We start from the raw sequence: 20,808 nt of genomic DNA, 5'->3' as shown, positions 1-20,808 counted from the left end.
AGGATTGGTCCTAGGACTGACCCTTGGGGAACACCACTAGTTACCCCTCTCCATTCTGAGAATTTACCATTAATTCTTACCCTTTGTTCCCTGTCCTTTAACCAGTTCTCAATCCATGAAAGGACCTTCCCTTTTATCCCATGACAGCTTAATTTATGTAAGAGCCTTTGGTGAGGGACCTTGTCAAAGGCTTTCTGGAAATCTAAGTACACTATGTCCACTGGATCCCCCTTGTCCACATGTTTGTTGACGCCTTCAAAGAACTCTAATAGATTAGTAAGACACGATTTCCCTTTACAGAAACCATGTTGACTATTGCTCAACAGTTTATGTTTTTCTATGTGTCTGACATTATTCTTAACTATTGTTTCAACTAATTTGCCCGGTACCGAAGTTAGACTTACCGGTCTGTAATTGCTGGGATCACCCCTAGAGCCCTTTTTAAATATTGGTGTTACATTAGCTAACTTCCAGTCATTGGGTACCGAAGCCGATTTAAAGGACAGGTTACAAACCTTAGTTAATAGTTCCGCAACTTCACATTTGAGTTCTTTCAGAACTCTTGGGTGAATGCCATCTGGTCCCGCTGACTTGTTAATGTTGAGTTTATCAATTAATTCCAAAACCTCCTCTAGTGACACTTCAATCTGTGACAGTTCCTCAGATTTGTCACCTACAAAAGCCAGCTCAGGTTTGGGAATCTCCCTAACATCCTCAGCCGTGAAGACTGAAGCAAAGAATCCATTTAGTTTCTCCGCAATGACTTTATGGTCTTTAAGCGCTCCTTTTGTATTTCGATCGTCAAGGGGCCCCACTGGTTGTTTAGCAGGCTTCCTGCTTCTGATGTACTTAAAAAACATTTTGTTATTACCTTTGGAGTTTTTGGCTAGCCATTCTTCAAACTCCTCTTTGGCTTTTCTTATTACACTCTTGCACTTAAGTTAGCAGTGTTTGTGCTCCTTTCTATTTGCCTCACTAGGATTTGACTTCCACTTTTTAAAGGAAGTCTTTTTATCTCTCACTGCTTCTTTTACATGGTTGTTAAGCCACGTGGCTCTTTTTTAGTTCTTTTACTGTGTTTCTTAATTTGGGGTATATACATTGAAGTTGGGCCTCTATTATGGTGTCTTTAAAAAGCACCCATGCAGCTTTAGTCACTGTACCTTTTAACTTTTGTCTAACTAACCCCCTCATTTTTGTATAGTTCCCCCTTTTGAAATTAAATGCCACAGTGTTGGGCTGTTGAGATGTTCTTCCCACCACAGGGATGTTGAATGCTATTGTATTATGGTCACTATTTCCAAGTGGTCCTGCTATAGTTACCTCTTGGACCAGCTCCTGCGCTCCACTCAGGATTAAATCTAGAGTCGCCTCTCCCCTTGTGGGTTCCCGTACCAGCTGCTCCATGAAGCAGTCATTTAAAGTATCGAGAAATTTTATCTCTGTATTTCGTCCTGACATGAAATGTTCCCAGTCAATATGGGGATAATTGAAATCCCCCACTATTATTGGGTTCTTAATTTTGATAGCCTCTCTAATTTCCCTTAGCATTTCATCATCACTATCACTGTCCTGGTCAGGTGGTCGATAATAGATCCCTACTGTTATATTCTTATTAGAGCATGACATTTCTATCCATAGAGACTCTATGGAACATGTGGATTCGCTTAAGATTTTTACTTCATTTGAATCTACATTTTCTTTCACATATAGTGCCACTCCTCCCCCTGCACGGCCTGTTCTGTCCTTCCGATATATTTTGTACCCCGGAATGATTGTGTCCCATTGATTGCTCTCAGTCCACCAGGTTTCTGTGATGCCTATTATATCTATATCCTCCTTTATCACAAGGCACTCTAGTTCACCCAGCTTATTATTTAGACTTCTGGCATTTGTGTACAAGCACTTTAAAAACTTGTCCTTGTTTATTCGTCTGCCCTTTTCTGATGTGCCAGATTATTTTTTATGTGACTGTTTATCATCTGATCTGGCCTCTTATCCTCTTCCGTCCTCTGCTCCTGACTATAACCTGGAGATTCTCTATCATCAGACTCTCCCCTAAGAGAAGTCTGTGTCCGATCCACGTGCTCCTCTGCAGCAGTCGGCTTTCCCCCATCTCCTAGTTTAAAAACTGCTCTACAACCTTTTTAATGTTTAGTGCCAGCAGTCTGGTTCCACTTTGGTTTAGGTGGAGCCCATCTCTCCTGTATAGGCTCCTCCCATCCCAGAAGTTTCCCCAGTTCCTAATGAACGTGAACCCTTCCTCTCTACACCATCGTCTCATCCACGCATTGAGACTCTGAAGCTCTGCCTGCCTACCCGGCCCTGTGCGTGGAACTGGGAGCATTTCTGAGAATGCCACCATAGAGGTCCTGGATTTCAGTCTCTTCCCTAGCAGCCTAAACTTAGGTTCCAGGACGTCTCTCCTACCCTTCCCTATGTCATTGGTACCTACATGTACCACGACTACCGGCTCCTCCCCAGCACTACACATAAGTCTATCTAGATGCCTCGAGAGATCCACAACCTTCGCACCAGGCAAGCAAGTCACCATACGGTTCTCCCGGTCATCACAGACCCAGCTATCTACGTTTCTAATAATCGAATCTCCCATTACTAACACCTGCCTTTTGCTAGCAACTGGAGTTCCCTCCCCCAGAGAGGTAACCTCAGTGCGAGAGGCAACCCCAGCACCATCTGGAAGGAGGGTCCCAACTACGGGAAGGTTTCCCTCTGCTCCCATTGACTGCTCTGCTTTCCTGGGCCGTTCTTCCTCCTCAACAGCACAGGGGCTGTCTGAGCGGAGGTGGGACAATTCTACAGTGTCCCGGAAAGCCTCATCAACATGCCTGGTCCCAGCCACGCAGTGCCTGGGCAGTCTGCCCCACCAGCGCCCTTCTCTGGGAAAGCCCTGCCCACAAGAGGGACTGTGCCAGGCCAGACACACCCCTGACCTGCCTGGCTAGGGGGCCAAGCCAGGCCCCAGGAACGCAGAGGCCACCCGATCCCCATCCCCGTCCCTGGCCGAGCCAGGCCCCAGGAACGCAGAGCCCATCCTGTCCCCGTCCCCGTCCCAGCCAGGCCCCAGGAACACAGAGCCCACCCCATCCCCGTCCCAGCCAGGCCCCAGGAATGCAAAGCCCACCCCATCCCCGTCCCCGCCAGGCCCCAGGAACGCAAAGCCCACCCCATCCCCGTCCCCGTCCCAGCCAGGCCCCAGGAATGCAAAGCCCACCCCATCTCCGTCCCCGTCCCAGCCAGGCCCCAGGAACGCAAAGCCCACCCCATCCCCGTCCCAGCCAGGCCCAAGGAACGCAGAGCCCACCCCCTCCCCGTCCCAGCCAGGCCCCAGGAACGCAGAGCCCACCCCCTCCCTGTCCCCGTCCCAGCCAGGCCCCAGGAACGCAGAGCCCACCCCATCCCCGTCCCCGTCCCAGCCAGGCCCCAGGAACGCAGAGCCCACCCCGTCCCCGTCCCAGCCAGGCCCCAGGAACGCAGAGCCCACCCCGTCTCCGTCCCCATCCCTGCCAGGCCCCAGGAACGCAGAGCCCACCCCCTCCCCGTCCCAGCCAGACCCCAGGAACGCAGAGCCCACCGTCCCGCCCCAGCCAGGCCCCAGGAACGCAGAGCCCACCCCGTCCCCGTCCCCGCCAGGCCCCAGTAACGCAGAGCTGTTGGAAAATTATAGTGCTAATGAAGCCTTTCCGTATTAGGCCTGAGTAAACCAAAGTTATGTTATGCTTGTCCAAACCGTGTTGGAAAGCTTACAGAACTCATTAGACTGAAAGCCGTGTATCTACCTAAGTCAGCTATTTCGCTTATCAGTTTTGTTTGGCTCCCCAAGTGTATGCAGCTGCGTTCACATGTATGCATCCAAAGTATCTAGTACAAAGGGTCAACGGATGTATCTTGTGTCCCCTTCAGAATGACAAATGTATCCTCAACAGATGTATCTTGTAGCCCCCACAAAATGATATATGTATCCTGCATATCCAATTATCCCCTAACAGATGCATGTACAGGTTCTACAGGTCAACCAAATGACGTAGACAAACGTAGGCTAAGTTGTTTGTTTCGGGGTATAAAGGTAAGCCCATCTGGCCATGTAAGGTGTGTCTCTTTCTCTGGCACTAGCCGAGAGGAACACCCGCTCAGCTGACCGATCAATAAAGGGTGTGGTACTCGTCTTCCTGTCTCCGTGCCTCCTTGGTGTAATTAGGTAAGCTCCAGGGGGAAACGAGCCCTTTTGGCTAACAGAGCCCACCCCGTCCCCGTCCCCGTCCCCGTCCCAGCCAGGCCCCAGGAACGCAGAGCCCACCCCATCCCCATCCCAGCCAGGCCCCAGGAACGCAGAGCCCACCCCATCCCCGTCCCCGTCCCCGCCAGGCCCCAGGAACGCAGAGCCCACCCCATCCCCGTCCCAGCCAGGCCCCAGGAACGCAGAGCCCACCCCCTCCCGTCCCGCCCCAGCCAAGCCCCAGGAACACAGAGCCAATCCCGTCCCGTCCCCGTCCCAGCCAGGCCCCAGGAACGCAGAGCCCACCCCGTCCCTGTCCCCGTCCCCGCCAGGCCCCAGGAACGCAGAGCCCAACCCGTCCCCGTCCCAGCCAGGCCCCAGAAACGCAGAGCCCACCCCGTCCCCGTCCCCGCCAGGCCCCAGGAACGCAGAGCCCACCCCGTCCCCGTCCCAGCCAGGCCCCAGGAACGCAGAGCCCACCCCGTCCCGTCCGCCCCAGCCAGGCCCCAGGAACGCAGAGCCCACCCCGTCCCGTCCCGTCCCAGCCAGGCCCCAGAAACGCAGAGCCCACCCCGTCCCGCCAGGCCCCAGGAACGCAGAACCCACCCCGCCCCGTCCCGCCCCAGCCAGGCTCCAGAAACGCAGAGCCCACACCATCCCGTCCCGCCAGGCCCCAGGAACACAGAGCCCACCCCGTCCCGTCCCGTCCCAGCCAGGCCCCAGGAACACAGAGCCCACCCCAGTCCCCGTCCCCGTCCCAGCCAGGCCCCAGGAACGCAGAGCCCACCCCGTCCCGTCCCGTCCCAACCAGGCTCCAGGAACGCAGAGCCCACCCCATCCCCGCCCCGCCAGGCCCCAGGAACACAGAGCCCACCCCGTCCCGTCCCAGCCAGGCTCCAGGAACGCAGAGCCCACCCCATCCCGTCCCAGCCAGGCCCCAGGAACGCAGAGCCCACCCCGTCCCCGTCCCAGCCAGGCTCCAGGAACGCAGAGCCCACCCCATCCCTGTCTCCATCCCAGCCAGGCCCCAGGAACGCAGAGCCCACCCCATCCCCGTCCGCGCCAGGCCCCAGGAACACAGAGCCCACCCGTCCCGTCCCAGCCAGGCCCCAGGAACACAGAGCCCACCCGTCCTGTTCCAGCCAGGCCCCAGGAACGCAGAGCCCACCCCATCCCCATCCCCGTCCCGCCCCAGCCAGGCCGCAGGAACACAGAGCCCACCCCGTCCCCCGCCAGGCCCCAGGAACACAGAGCCCACCCCGTCCCGTCCGTCCCGTCCCAGCCAGGCCCCAGGAACACAGACCCCAACCCGTCCCGTCCCAGCCAGGCTCCAGGAACACAGAGCCCAACCCGTCCCGTCCCGCCCCAGCCAGGCCCCAGGAACGCAGAGCCCACCCGTCCCGCCCCGCCCCAGCCAGGCTCCAGGAACGCAGAGCCCACCCGTCCCCATCCCCGTCCCGCCAGGCCCCAGGAACACAGAGCCCACCCGCCCCGTCCCGCCCCAGCCAGGCACCAGGAACGCAGAGCCCACCCGATCCCCATCCCCGTCCCTGGCCGAGCCAGGCCCCAGGAACGCAGAGCGCACCCTGTCCCCGTCCCCGTCCCAGCCCGGCCCCAGGAACACAGAGCCCACCCCATCCCCATCCCCATCCCCGTCCCGTCCGGCCCCAGGAACGCAGAGCCCACCCGTCCCATCCCCATCCCCGCCAGGCCCCAGGAACGCAGAGGCCACCCGATCCCCATCCCCGTCCCCGTCCCAGCCAGGCCCCAGGAACGCAGAGCCCACCCCGTCCCCGTCCCCGTCCCCGTCCCAGCCAGGCCCAAGGAACGCAGAGCCCACCCCATCCCCGTCCCAGCCAGGCCCCAGGAACGCAGAGCCCATCCCGCCCCGCCCCAGCCAGGCCCCAGGAATGCAGAGCCCACCCTGTCCCCGTCCCGCCCCAGCCAGGCTCCAGGAACGCAGAGCCCATCCCGTCCCCATCCCGTCCCAGCCAGGCCCCAGGAACGCAGAGCCCACCCAGCCCCGGCCAAGCCAGGCCCCAGGAACGCAGAGCCCACCCCGTCCCCGTCCCGTCCCGTCCCGCCAGGCTCCCGGGCGCAGAGCGCTCCCCCTCCCCGTCCCCGTCCCAGCCAGGCCCCAGGAACGCAGAGCCCACCCCATCCCCATCCCCATCCCCGTCCCGCCCCAGCCAGGCCCCAGGAACACAGAGCCAAACCCGTCCCCGTCCCAGTCCCAGCCAGGCCCCAGGAAAGCAGAGGCCACCCGATCCCCATCCCCGTCCCCGTCCCAGCCAGGCCCCAGGAACGCAGAGCCCACCCCGTCCCCGTCCCCGTCCCAGCCAGGCTCCAGGAACGCAGAGCCCACCCCGGCCCCGTCCCAGCCAGGCCCCAGGAACGCAGAGCCCACCCCGTCCCCGTCCCCGTCCCAGCCAGGCCCCAGGAACGCAGAGCCCACCCCCTACCCGTCCCCGTCCGACCCAGGCCCCAGACCTCCACAGCCCGCCCCGCCCCCGTCCCCGCCAGGCCCCAGCAATCCAGAGCCCACCCCATCCCTGTCCCCGTCCGAGCCAGGCCTCAGAAATCCAGAGCCCACCCGTTCCGTCCCGTCCCAGCCAGGCTCCAGGAACGCAGAGCCCACCCCGTCCCGCCCCAGCCAGGCCCCAGGAACGCAGAGCCCACCCGTCCCGTCCCGTCCGAGCCAGGCCCCAGAAATCCAGAGCCCACCCGTCCCGTCCCGTCCCCACCAGGCCCCAGGAACGCAGAGCCCACCCGTCCCGTCCCGTCCGAGCCAGGCCCCAGAAATCCAGAGCCCACCCCGTCCCGCCCCAGCCAGGCCCCAGGAACACAGAGCCCACCCGTCCCGTCCCGTCCCAGCCAGGCTCCAGGAACGCAGAGCCCACCCGTCCCGTCCCGTCCCAGCCAGGCTCCAGGAACGCAGAGCCCACCCCATCCCGCCCCAGCCAGGCCCCAGGAACGCAGAGCCCACCCCGCTCCCCGCCCCAGCCAGGCCCCAGGAACGCAGAGCCCACCCCGTCCCGTCCAGCCAGGCCCCAGGAACGCAGAGCCCACCCGTCCCGTCCCGTCCCAGCCAGGCCCCAGAAACGCAGAGCCCACCCCGTCCCGTCCCAGCCAGGCTCCAGGAACGCAGAGCCCACCCGTCCCGTCCCGCCAGGCCCCAGGAACGCAGAGCCCACCCCATCCCGTCCCGTCCCGCCAGGCTCCAGCAACGCAGAGCCCACCCCGTCCGCCCCAGCCAGGCTCCAGGAACGCAGAGCCCACCCCATCCCCATCCCCGTCCGGCCCCAGGAACGCAGAGCCCACCCCATCCCCGTCCCATCCCAGCCAGGCCCCAGCAACGCAGAGCCCACCCCATCCCCATCCCCGTCCCGCCAGGCCCCAGGAACGCAGAGCCCACCCCATCCCCATCCCCGTCCCCGCCAGGCCCCAGGAACGCAGAGCCCACCCGTCCCGTCCCGCCCCCGCCAGGCCCCAGGAACGCAGAGCCCACCCTCCGTCCATCCCAGCCAGGCCCCAGCAACGCAGAGCCCACCCCATCCCCATCCCCGTCCCGCCAGGCCCCAGGAACGCAGAGCCCAACCCGTCCCGTCCCGTCCGAGCCAGGCCCCAGAAATCCAGAGCCCACCCCCGCCCCCGCCGCCAGCGCAGAGCCAATCAATCACAGCCAGGCCACGCCAGGCCCCAGGAACGCAGAGCCCACCCCGGCCCCGTCCCCGTCCCAGCCAGGCCCCAGGAACACAGAGCCAATCCCGTCCCCGTCCCCGTCCCAGCCAGGCCCCAGGAACGCAGAGCCCACCCCGTCCCGTCCCAGCCAGGCCCCAGGAACGCAGCCCACCCGTCCCGTCCCCGTCCCCACCAGGCCCCAGGAACGCAGAGCCCACCCCGTCCCGCCCCAGCCAGGCCCCAGAAACGCAGAGCCCACCCGTCCCCGTCCCAGCCAGGCGCCATGATCGGAGAGCCCAACCCGTCCCCATCCCCGTCCCAGCCAGGCCCCAGGAACGCAGAGCCCAACCCGTCCCTGTCCCCGTCCCCGCCAGGCCCCAGGAACGCAAAGCCCACCCCGTCCCCGTCCCCGTCCCCACCAGGCCCCAGGAACGCAGAGCCCACCCCGTCCCCGTCCCAGCCAGGCCCCAGGAACGCAGAGCCCACCCCATCCCCGTCCCAGCCAGGCCCCAGGAACGCAGAGCCCAACCCGTCCCCATCCCCGTCCGAGCCAGGCCCCAGGAAAGCAGAGCCCACCCAGTCCCCGTCCCCGCCAAGCGCCAGGAACGCAGAGCCAATCCCCGACCCAGCCCCGGCCCAGCCAGGCCCCAGGAACGCAGAGCCCACCCCGTCCCCGTCCCAGCCCGGCCCCAGGAACGCAGAGCCCAACCCGTCCCCATCCCCGTCCGAGCCAGGCCCCAGGAATGCAGAGCCCACCCCGTCCCCGTCCGAGCCAGGCCCCAGGAATGCAGAGCCCACCCTGTCCCCGTCCCCGCCAAGCGCCAGGAACGCAGAGCCAATCCCAGACCCAGCCCCGTCCGAGTCAGGCCCCAGGAACGCAGAGCCCACCCCGGCCCCGGCAGGGCTCCAGAAGTGACCCTAGCTGTTAGGGGGCTTATTCCTTCACCCTCTCACTTCCCTGGTCCTTCTCGCGTGACCAGAGAGCAGCAACACCCAAAGTCCAAAGGCGCAAACAATTCAATGTTTATTGGGGTGAACTTCCAGCAAGCAGGATTCCAGTTTCCTTCCTCAGTGTCCCCTTCCCAGCTCTGACACCACAGAGCCTTGCCTGTGTCCCTGTTCCCATCCCCCCCTTTAGCAAAATATGATTTTAATTCCCCCATCCCCAGTCCCTGTTCCCATTCCCCCCCATTCCTGATTGTCGGCAGACTCTATAGTAAAACCTGAGTTCTGCTTAGCTATTCCTCAACCAATCATTTTACTGACATTTAACTAACCAATCCTAACATATTGTAACATGGTTATTTAACCAATTTAACCACCTTCATTGGTTTACAGCCAACAAAATTAATTGTACAGCAGCCAGAAACAATCACAGAACCAGACAGAGACCATGCAAATAAACATACAAAACAATACAGAAGGGAGGATTTCACAACTACACCTATACAGACATAAGGGTTTTCCAGCTGTGTCTATTGATACATGAGTTCTTGCCAGACAGGCTGCTATCAAACTAAGTTTCCTTTTCCATCTTCTAGGCTCTTCCCTTTCTCTGGAGGTGATGGAATATCAGGGCAGGACTGTATTCCTAACAGCCCAATTGCACCCTATTTCAGTGTGGCTAGTTTGGAATGTGAGGATGTGACCAGACACTTCCCAGCTTATGGCTGCCTAACCACATCTTAGCTGAAGGCCTTAGCCTGTCACAGTAAGAGAAACCATTACACAGACAGTGATCTTTGATTCTTTCTTTTATACCTCTATAACTAGCTAAGTGATAAGAATATACATAAATTCTTAAAGTATAGGCCTTTGCAGACAGGCCTGAATATCTATATCCTAACGCTGGCAACTACAGGCCAGTAACCCCACTTCAGTACCGGGCAAATTGGTTGAAACTATCATAAAGAACAAAATTGTCACACAGAGATGAACATAATTTGTTGGGAAATAGTCAACATGTTTTTTGTAAAGGGAAATCATGCCTCACCAATCTACTAGAATTCTTTGAGGGGGTCAACAAGCTTGTGGACAAGGGGGATCCAGGGGATATAGTGACTTAGATTTTCAGAAAGCCTTTGACAAGGTCCCTCACCAAAGGCTCTTTACACAAAGTCAGCTGTCATGGGATACGAGGGAAGAGACTCTCATGGATTGGTAACTGGTTAAAAGAGGGGAAACAAAGGGTAGGAATAAATGGGCAGTTTTCAGAATGGAGAGAGGTAAATAGTGGTGTCCCCCAGGGGCCTGTTCTGGGACCAGCCCTATTCAACGTATTCATAAATGATCTGGAGAAAAGGATAAACAGTGAGGTGCCAAAATTTGTAGATGATACAAAACTACTCAAGACAGTTAAGTCCCAGGCAGACTGTGAAGAGCTACAAAAGTATCTCACAAAACTGGGTGACTGGGCAACGAAATGGCAGATGAACTTTAATGTTGATAAATGCAAAGTGATGCACATTAGAAAACATCATCCCAACTATACCTATGAAATGATGGGGTCTGAATTAGCTGTTACCACTCAAGAAAGATCTCGGAGTCATTGTGGATAGTTCTCGGAAAACATCCACTCAATGTGCAGCGGCATCAAAAAAGCGAACAGAATGTTGGGAATCATTAAGAAAGGGATAGATAATAGGAGAGAAAATATCATGTTGCCTCTATATAAATCCATGGGATGCCCACATCTTGAATACTGCGTGCAGAGTGGTCTCCCCATCTCAAAAAAGACATTTTGGAATTGGAAAGGTTCAGACAAGGGCAACAAAAATGATGAGGGGTATGGAACAGCTTCTGTATGAGGAGAGATTAACAAGACTGGGACTTTTCAGCTTGGAAAAGAGGCGACTGAGGGGGGATATGATAGAGGTCTATAAAATCATGAGTGGTGTAGAGAAAGCGAATAAGGAAGTGTTAAAGCAGCAAAGAGTCCTGTGGCACCTTATAGACTAACAGACGTTTGGGAGCATGAGCTTTCGTGGGTGAATCCCCACTTCGTCGGATGCATGTAGTGGAAATTTCCAGGGGCAGGTATATATATGAGCAAGCAAGAAGCAGGCTAGAGATAACGAGGTTAGTTCAATCAGGGAGGATGAGGCCCTCTTCTAGCAGCTGAGGTGTGAAAACCAAGAGAGGAGAAACTGCCTCTGTAGTTGGCAAGCCATTCACAGTCTTTGTTTAATCCTGAGCTGATGGTATCAAATTTGCAGATGAACTGAAGCTCAGCAGTTTCTCTTTGAAGTGTTGTTTACTCCTTCTCATAACGCAAGAACTAGGGGTCACCAAATGAAATTAATAGGCAGCAGATTTAAAACAAACAAAAGGAAGTATTTCTTCATACAACACACAATCAACCTGTGGAACTCCTTGCCAGAGGATGTTGTGAAGGCCAAGATTATAACAGGATTCAACAAAGAACTAGATAAATTCATGGAGGACGGGTCCATCAATGGCTATCAGCCAGGATGGACAGGGATGGTGTCCCTAGCCTCTGTTTGCCAGAAGCTGGGAATGAGCGACAGAGGATGGATCACTTGATGATTCCCTGTTCTGTTCATTCCCTCTGCAGCACCTGGCATTGGCCACTGTCAGAAGACAGGATACTGGGCTAGATGGGCCTTTGGTCTGACCCAGTACGGCCGGTCTTATTTTCAAGCCAGGCCCCAGGAATGCAGAGCTGTGCCAGGTGCCCAGGCTGGGGGCCCCGGCCCCGCTCCGCGTGACACCAGGCAGGCCTCTGGGGCTGCGTCTCCCCTCAGGGCACCTGTCCCAGGGCAAGGACCCTGCTCCGCTTCGGCACCTCCTGGGTCTGACCTCGGAGCGTTCAGCTCCTGCTCACCCCGGGAGCTCCCCGCAGCGAGTCCCCCTGGGCGGGACCCCTGGGGGAGCCTCACCCCCAAAGGGCCCTGCCCCCCACGCCGCAGCCAGCCGTGACTCCCAGCCCGCGTGGGACAGACGGGTTATTATCGTGGGAGCCCAGCGCAGAACAGAGCTTGCAGCACCGAGATCAGGGACCTTCGGCAAAGTCCATGGGGGGATCCAGAGCCCTGGGCCCTCGCCCCCAGTCCCCAACCAGGAGACGGACTCGCTTCCAGCTGCCCGGCCTCCATCACGCCCGCTGCCCTCTTCCCTCCTTTGTCCCTAACCGGGTCCAGCAGGTCACCTGGGCTGCACCAGCCCCCCCAGCTGCTCCTTGCAGAGGAGGGGACCCGGCCAGCAGCTGCCAGGCTGCAAGTGTCGGCTGTTCTCTGCAGCCCGTCAGCAGTCGCACCTGCTCTCTAGGGGTGTCTGCAACAATCACACCCCCTTGAGTAGCACGTGGGGAAACTGAGGCACACACAGGGTTCAGACAAAACATTAAGACCATTCTCACTTCATTACAAAAGCCCAGTCCTTCCCCGGCTGAGCCGGGCCCTGGGGACATGGAGCCCGGCTTGTCCTGGATCACTTACAACCCTCCAACATCACACATTTGCTACGTCTGTAGCCAGAACAGGTCTGGTTTCAGCCCTGGCCGTGGGTCGTGCCCACCTCTACCCAGAAAGCTCTGGGGCCAGGGGAGGGCAGGGGCCCCAGGGGAGCTGGGAATGACACGCCCGGGGGAGAGGAGTCAGCCTGCAGCCTACGTGAGCAATATGGTAGCAGCCATCACCCCAACCCTGCCCCACAGAATCCCCATCAGTACTCAGCCCCCTACCCCACAGCCCCCCATACTGGGAGACATCCCCTGTGACGGAGCAGGGAGCAGGCCGGGTTTGACCTGGGAATGTTGCAGGGAGGTTACATTGGGGGGGAGAAGGAAGCTCCCTGAGCTGTAACCTGAGCCAGGAGGGGGGTTGGGAGAAGTGACACCTTCTGCCTTGGAGACTGGACAAAGGAGAGGAGGAGCAGGGGGAGAGAGCGGCTGGAGGGATTTTTAGTTTCAGTTTGGGGCTGGGGGGTGCAGCGCAGGGAACCCCAAGCTGGGGTCTAAGCTCCCTGAACCCCCAGAAGGACATAGAATCTCAGGGTTGGAAGGGACCTCATGAGGTCATCTAGTCCAACCCCCAGTAATAACTGGAGATATACCAATCTCCTAGAACTGGAAGGGACCTTGCAAGGTCATCGAGTCCAGCCCCCTGCCTTCACTAGCAGGACCAATTTTTGCCCCAGATCCCTAAGTGGCCCCCTCAAGGATTGAACTCACAACCCTGGGTTTAGCAGGCCAGTGCTCAAACCACTGAGCTATCCCTCCCCCAATGACTGAGGGGTCCTGGTTGTGCCCACAAGCTCTGCTGTAGCCTGAGTTCCTATTGTCCAATAAACCTTCCATCTTACTGGCTGGCTGAGCGTCCCTGTGAACTGCAGAAAGTGGGGGGTGCAGGGCCATGACTCCCCCACACTCCGTGACACGCCCCCACAGCCACCACCCTGCTCCCCCCAGCGCCCCCGCTGGGTGCCCAGAGCTCTCACCTGGGAACCCCCACAAGCAGCAGCGAGAAGGCCTCGGCGTCCGAGAGCTGGCTCCAGGGGCCCTGGAACGCCCTCAGGGTTTTGACCTGCTGGGACAGAGCCGGGGAGCGTTAGCCTGGGGAGCTGCCGCAGGGACTGGGCTGCCTGCGCCCTCCCTGCCCCCTCACCTCGTCTGCGTCGGGCAGCATCTTGCACAGCTCCAGCAGCTTCTCAGCCCCGTACAGGGCACCAGCGCCAGCCCGGAGATCGGCCACGATCTGCTGCACAGGCCTGGGGGGCGGAAGAAATGTCAGCTCAGCCTGGAGACCGGCCCCCAAGCAGCCCCAGACCCCCACCCCTCAATCCCTGCCCCCAGGAGCCTCACCATCCCCACCCTCCCTCCATCCCTGCCCCCCACATGAGGGGGTCTATGGTGCAGCTTGGGGCTCCCCTCCCACTGCCAGCTGCTCCCTGTCACGGAGTGTGGGGGAGTCCGGCCCTGCACCCCTCATCCTGGGACTCACCGGGACTCTCAGCCAGCCAGTAACACAGAAGGTTTATTGGACACAGGAGCTCAGGCTACAGCCCAGCTTGTGGGCACAGCCAGGACCCCTCAAACTGGTCCTTCTGGGGGTGCAGGGAGCTTAGTCCCCGGATTGGGATTCCCTGCACTGCACCCCCCAGCCCCAAACCAAAACTGACCCACCCCTCTCCAGCCGGCTCCCCGCCTTTGTCCAACTTCCCAGCAAAGGTGTTGACCTCCCCTCCCCCCTGCCTGGCTCAGGTATTGTCCATCACCTAAAGTCCTCCCCGGCTCTCCCATCCCCCACACAGACAGTCCCTACTCCATTACATCTCTCCCCCCTTCGAGACTGCACTGAGCGGGGTCCCTCTGCCCAGTGACCCGGGGAAGTTCGGGGCCCCCTCTCCGGGACAGCGCATCCACTGTCAGGTAGGCACTTCCCTTCACGTGGACCACGTCCATGTCATAATCCTGCAGGAGCAGGCTCCACCTCAGGAGCTTGGCGTTGGCTCCTTTCATCTGGTGCAGCCAGGTCAGGGGAGAGTGGTCGGTGTACACGGTGAAGTGGCGCCCAAAGAGATATGGCTCCAGTTTCTTAAGGGCCCACACCATGGCCAGGCATTCCTTCTCGATGGCCGCGTAGTTCTGCTCCCGGGGTAGCAACTTCTTGCTCAGGTACATGATGGGGTGTCTCTCCCCCTTCTCATCCTCCTGCATCAACACCGCCCCCAGGCCCGTGTCTGAGGCGTTGGTGAACACCATAGAACTGGGCCACTAACCAGAGCCTCCTTCAGCGCCCGGAGAGCCTCCTGGCACTCCTCGGTCCAGACCACCTTGTCTGGCTTCCCCTTCCTGCACAGCTGTGATGGGGGCAGCTATGGCGCTAAAGTGGGGCACGAACCTTCGATAATACCCCGCCATCCCGATAAAGGCCTGGCCCTGCTTTTTGGTCTGGGGAGCTGGCCAGACTCTGATCACCTCCACCTTGGCTGGTTCCGGCTTTAGGCAGCCGCTCCCCACCCGATGGCCCAGATAAGATACTTCAGCCATCCCCACCTTGCACTTCTCAGCCTTTACGGTTAACCCAGCCTCCCGGAGTCGGTCCAGCACTTGTCTAACCTGGGACACGTGGTCCTCCCAGGTCTGGCTAAAGACACAGATGTCATCAATATACGCCACGGCAAAACTCTCCATCCCCTTCAGTAGCTGATCCACCAGGCGCTGGAAGGTGGCCAGCACTCCCTTGAGGCCGAAGGGCAGGGTCAGAAACTCGTAGAGACCCAGAGGGGTGATAAAGGCCGATTTCAGCCTGGCATCTGCGTCCAGCGGCACTTGCCAGTAGCCCTTGGTAAGATCCATGGTGGTGAGGTATCAAGCGCCTCCCAGCTTGTCTAGGAGCTCGTCAGGCCTGGGCATGGGGTAGGCATCAGATACAGTGATGGCATTGAGCTTCCGATAGTCCACACAGAACCGGATCGACCCGTCCTTCTTGGGGACCAGCACCACTGGGGAGGCCCAGGGGCTGGCAGACGGCTGGATCACCCCCAAGGCCAGCATGTCCCTGACCTCTCTTTCTAGGTCCTGAGCAGTTTTCCCTGTGACTCGGAAAGGGGAGCATCTTATAGGGGGGGTGTGACCCGGTCTCCACCCGGTGGACAGTCACATTAGTGCGTCCAGGCTGGTTGGAAAACAGCTGTCGGTACAGATGCAGCACCCCTCTGATCTCAGCCTGCTGGGCCGGGGTCAGCTGATCAGAGAGGGGAACTGCCTCCAGGGGGGAACCAGCTTTTGTCCCAGGGAATAGATCCACTAAAGGGTCATCTCCCTGCTCCTCCCAGTGTCCACACACGGCCAACACCATATTCCCCCGGTCATAATATGGCTTCATCATATTCACGTGGTACACCCGGCGGTGGTGCGCCCGGTTCGACAGCTCCACCACATAGTTTACCTCATTTAGCTGCTTGACAACCTTGAAGGGCCCTTCCCAGGCAGCCTGGAGTTTGTTTTTCCTCACGGGGAATGAGAACCATCACCTGATCCCCGGTGGCGAAGGCGCGGGTCCGCGCCGTGCGGTCGTACCAGACCTTCTGCTTCCTCTAGGCTCGGGCCAGATTCTCCCTGGCCAGGCCCATGAGCTCGGCAAGTCTTTCCCAGAAGGTCAGGACATACTCCACCACTGACTCTCCATCGGGAGCGGCCTTCCCCTCCCATTCGTCTCTCAGCAGGTCCAGGGGCCCCCTTACCCGCCTTCCATACAACAGTTCGAAAGGCGAGAACCCAGTAGATTCCTGGGGTACCTCCCTGTACGCGAACAGCAGGTGAGGTAAGTACTTGTCCCAGTCCTGTGGGTGCTGGTTCATAAATGTTTTTAGCATCATCTTTAGTGTCCTGTTGAACCTCTCCACCAGCCTGTTGGTCTGGGGGTGATACGCCGAGGCCCAGCTGGGTCGGACCCCACATTTCTCCCACAAGCACCGGAGCAGGGCCGACATGAAGTTGGACCCTTGGTCTGTCAAGACTTCCTTGGGGAACCCCACTAGGCTGAAAATGGTCAGCAGCGCATCCGCCACAGTGTCTGCTTCGATAGAGGACAAGGCCACCGCCTCGGGGAAGCGAGTGGTGAAATCTACCACCACCAGAATGTGTTTCTTCCCTGACCGAGTCGCCTTGCTGAGAGGTCCCACCATGTCCATGGCCACCTTCTGGAAAGGTTCTTCTATGATGGGCAAAGGTCTCAGAGCTGCTTTCCCCTTGTCCCGGGCCTTCCCCACCCGCTGGCAGGGGTCACAGGATTGGCAGTACTGCCGGACATGGGTAAAGACCCCAGGCCAGTAAAAGTTCTGTAGCAGCCTCTGCCTGGTGCGCCGGATTCCCTGGTGCCCTGCGAGGGGGATGTCATGGGCCAGGTACAGCAGCTTGTGGCGAAACTTCTGGGGAACCACCAGCTGCCTCCTGATCCCCCATGACTCCACTTCCCCGGGGGGAGCCCATTCTCGGTACAGGAACCCCTTCTCCCACAGGAACCTCTCCTTGCAACCTCTCCTCATGGTCTGTGCTGCATTGAGGTCAGCCCGGTCCCTGAGCTTCCGCAAGGAGGGATCCTTCTGCACCTCGGCCTGGAACTCAGCAGCTGGGACAGGGATGGGGATCTGCTCTCTCTCGTCTGCTGGGTCAGGAGCCACAACCCCCCTGAGCCTTGCCCTTGGGCGTTCCCTCCCCACCAGGGTAGGGTTTTGTGCCTTCGGGGTGACATCCTCCCCAAGGTCAGGGCGTAGTGCCCCTCGCCGGCTCTGGCTACGGGTCACGACTAAGGTGTTCTGGGGGTTGGTTGGCCAGTCCTCTAGATCCCCCCCATCAACACCTCAGTGGGCAAATGGTGGTGCACCCCCACCTCCTTGGGGCCCTCCTTGTCCCCCCATTTCAGATGCACCCTCGCCACGGGCACCTTGAATTGGGTCCCCCCCCCCATCAGGGTCAGGAAGGTGTTGGGCACCACCTGATCTGGGGCCACCACCTCGGGCCGGGCCAGCGTCACCTCTGCGCCCGTGTCCCAGTATCCATAGACTTTCCTTCCATTCACCTCCAAGGGAACAAGGCACTCGCTCCGCAGGGACAGCCCTGCGCCCACCCTGTAAACCGAGAACCTTGAGTCCGGGGCACTGGGACCGTATGTGGCCCCTCTGGCCACAGTAATAGCAGCCCATGTCCCGTGGGTCCCCTCGAGCTGGTTGGTTGTCCCTGGCACTGGCCGTTCCCCTTGGGAGGGGGTTCTCCATATTCCCCCTTTGGGAGGTCCCAGGGTGACTCTCTCTCTGCATCGCGACGGGCCTGTTCCTTTGGGACTCCTCCCTGCCACCCCCGACCGGCTCTTCACAAACTCATCGTCCAGCCGCCCTGCATGTCGCGGGTTCTCCGGCTTTTGGTCCCTCAACCACAGCCTCAGGTCAGATGGGCACCGCTCATACAGCTGTTCCAGCACCAGCAGTTTAACCAGGTCCCCCGTCGTCTGGGCTCCATCTGCCCACTTGCTGGCGTATCCCTCCATGCGGACGGCTAGTTGCAGATAGGAGACCTCAAGGGTTTTACGCTGGCTCAGGAACCTCTCCCGGTACATCTCAGGGGTCAGCCCAAACTCGCACAGCAGGGTCTGCTTGAATGGGTCGTAGTTCCCTTTCTCCTCCTCTCCCAGCTGGCCGTACAATGCCATGGCCTTGGGGTCCAGTAAGGGGGTGAGAACCCGGAGCCTGTCCGCAGGATCCACCTGGTGCAGCTCGCAGGCCGTCTCAAAGGCACCCAGGAAGTCACCCATGTCCTCCCTCTCCTTACGCTGGGCCAGGATGGACTTAGAATCATAGAATCTCAGGGTTGGAAGGGACCTCAGGAGATCATCTAGTCCCACCCCCTGCTCAAAGCAGAACCAATCCCCAAATGGTCCCCTCAAGGATTGAACTCACAACCCTGGGTTTAGCAGGCTAATGCTCAAACCACTGAGCTATCAAAGCTCCGCGCAGTCCTGGGCCCCCCCTCACTCACCGCAGTTGGGGGCTCGCTGCTCCTCAGCTTGGCCAGCTCCAGTTCATGCTGCCTCTGTCTCTCTTTCTCCTCCCGGTCATGTTCCCTCTGTCTCTCACGATCCTCCAGCTCTCTCAGTTTTAGCTCCTTCTTCCATTCCAGACGCTTCCGCTCCACGGATGCCGAGCGTCGCCGGGAGGATTCCTGCTGGCCGGGTGGGGGTCACGGTGCCCTCGGTATTTGCTGGGCTCCTCCCCGCCCTTCCCCTAGGCAGAGGAATGGGGGGGGTCTCGGGAAGCCCTCAGCAGCCGGCTGACCCCTCCCAGCGGGGACAGACACTGGTTCCTGTGCTGCATCTGCCGGGCTGCTTCCCTCAGAGACAGGGACCGGTTCATCCCTGCGATCTCTCTCCTCCAGCCGGGCAATCAGCTGGGCCTTGGTGAGCTTCCCATGGCGCAGCCCCCTCTGCTTGCACAGCTCCACCAGCTCACATTTAAGGCGCTTGGCAAACCTCTTCCTGCTGGCCGCTCGCAGGCCGGGTGCTCGCCGCTCCCCACGGGTTCCAGGGGGACCCCTCGTGCACCAGCCCTTCTCCAGGTCACCCCCTCTCTGCCAGGGTCGAGCTGCAGACTCCTCCGCCCCTGGGACCGCTCGCTGCGATCCCCCGGGGGACCCTGTTACTGCAAAGTCCTTCTCTCTGGTCACACACTCCCAGGGGTTAATTACCCCTGAAATCGCCCCTTCACGTTACTGCTCCCCAGTCACTTACTGCAGGAAGCACCGTCCACGGGGTGCAGTAGATCCCACCGCTACCACCAGTTGTCACAGAGTATGGGGGAGTCAGGACCCTGCACCCCTCTTCCTGGGACTCACAGTGACTCTCAGCCAGCCAGTAAAACAGAAGGTTTATTGGATAACAGGAACGCAGGCTGCAGCAGAGCTTGTGGGCAGAGCCAGGACCCCTCAAACTGGTCCTTCTGGGGGTGCAGGGAGCTTAGATCCCAGCTTGGGCTTCCCTGCACTGCACCCCCAAGCCCCAAACCGAAACTGACCCACCCCTCTCCAGCCGGCTCCCTGCCTTTGTCTAGCTCCCCCCACCCCCTGCCTGGCTCAGGTTACAGGCTCAGGTATTGTCCATCACCCAAAGTCCTCCCCGGCTCTCCCACCCCCCACACAGACAGCCCCTACTGCATCACATCCCCCCAACCCTGACCCTGCTCCCCTCGGCTGGCCTGAACCTGGTCACTGTGGTGCCAGGCAGCTCCATCCCCCCCGCCTGTTCTTACCTCTTAAACTGCTTCAGAAATATCTCCAGATTCAGGATCTTCTTTGAGTCGAGGAGAGAGACCTGGGGAGAGGGGTGGGGGGAAGGGTGGGGTGAACATGGGGAGAAGAGAGAGGGGAGAGGGAGGGGGGCAAAGACCAGCTCTGAGACACGCAGCCCCCGGGGCTGGGGGCAGTTCTCGGGGTGGCAGGCTCTGCTCCTACAGAGCCCAGCCCAGCCCCTCGGACCCACAGGAGGGATGGGGGTCAGCCCCAGGCAGGGCGCAGCATGAACCCCCCCCCCATGGGGAGCAGCACCTGAGGAGCCCGCAGGACAAAAGCAGGGGCCAGCCCGCCAAGGGCCTGTCCTGGGCTGAGGATGCAGCATGGACCCCGGGGAGACGGACGGACCCCAGACCCCCGCGGGGCCAGTCTCGACCCAGGCTCACCTGGCCCTGGGGCCGGCCCAGCAGCAAGGGCCCCCGTGGGCCCCAGCCCGGCTGCTCCCCAAACAGCTCCTCCAGGTGCGCCACGTCCAGGGGGGTGCGGTCATGCCGGCTGCTGGCCGTCCACACGCTGGGGCGCCCGCGCACCCGCTCCGCCGGGATCACTGTCCAGTGGAAGCTGCGCAGCTTGCTGCGGCGTGGGGCGGGCATCAGCGCGTGCCCTGGGGGCGGGGGGATTCCAGGGGCAGGGGCCCCGGGCAGGGGTGGGGGGACTGGGGGAGCAGGGGCCACGGACGTGGGGACTGGGGAAACGGGGGCCACAGGCAGGGATGTGGGGACTGGGGGAGCGGGGGCCCCGGATGTGAGGACTGGGGAAACAGGGGCCACAGGCAGGGGTGTGGGGACTGGGGGAGCGGGGGCCCCGGATGGGGGGATTGGGGACATGAGGGCCCTGGGCAGGGTGACCGGGGGGACTGGGGCAGTGGGGGCCCCGGGTTTGGGGACTGGGGGAAGAGGGGCCACGGGCAGTGGTGGAGGGACTGGGGGAGCGGGGGCCCCAGGCAGGGGGACTGGGGAGACTGGGGGAGCGGGGGCCCCGAGCAGAGGGACTGGGGGAACAGGGGCCAAGGGCAGGGGGACTGGGGACCTGGGCAGGGGACCCAGGGGAGCGGGGGCCCCAGGCGGGGACAACAAGGCAGAGTCCTTTG

At 60.2% G+C, this 20,808-nt stretch overlaps 1 protein-coding gene across 3 annotated transcripts in view; it reads right to left on the bottom strand.

Annotated features, from left to right (window-relative positions):
- LOC120379737 (FH2 domain-containing protein 1-like) overlaps positions 1-20,431 on the bottom strand; it is a 29,031-nt gene extending 8,600 nt beyond the window's left edge. For 2 of the 3 annotated variants that reach the window (XM_039497241.1, XM_039497256.1), the window contains exons 1-4: positions 20,105-20,431; positions 19,679-19,740; positions 13,543-13,645; positions 13,376-13,464 (exon numbers count right to left, since the gene is read on the bottom strand). In XM_039497241.1, the coding sequence (XP_039353175.1) occupies positions 13,376-13,464; positions 13,543-13,645; positions 19,679-19,740; positions 20,105-20,311 (461 nt within the window). In that variant the 5' untranslated portion in view covers positions 20,312-20,431. The remainder of the gene's footprint in view (positions 1-13,375; positions 13,465-13,542; positions 13,646-19,678; positions 19,741-20,104) is intronic. The other variant, XM_039497249.1, reaches the window with a different exon arrangement.
- Between the last annotated feature and the right edge of the window lie 377 nt (positions 20,432-20,808).

This window comes from Mauremys reevesii, linkage group 1 (genome assembly GCF_016161935.1).
Source record: "Mauremys reevesii isolate NIE-2019 linkage group 1, ASM1616193v1, whole genome shotgun sequence".
NCBI classification, from domain to species: domain Eukaryota; kingdom Metazoa; phylum Chordata; order Testudines; family Geoemydidae; genus Mauremys; species Mauremys reevesii.
This window is presented reverse-complemented; position numbering and strand designations above follow the sequence as displayed.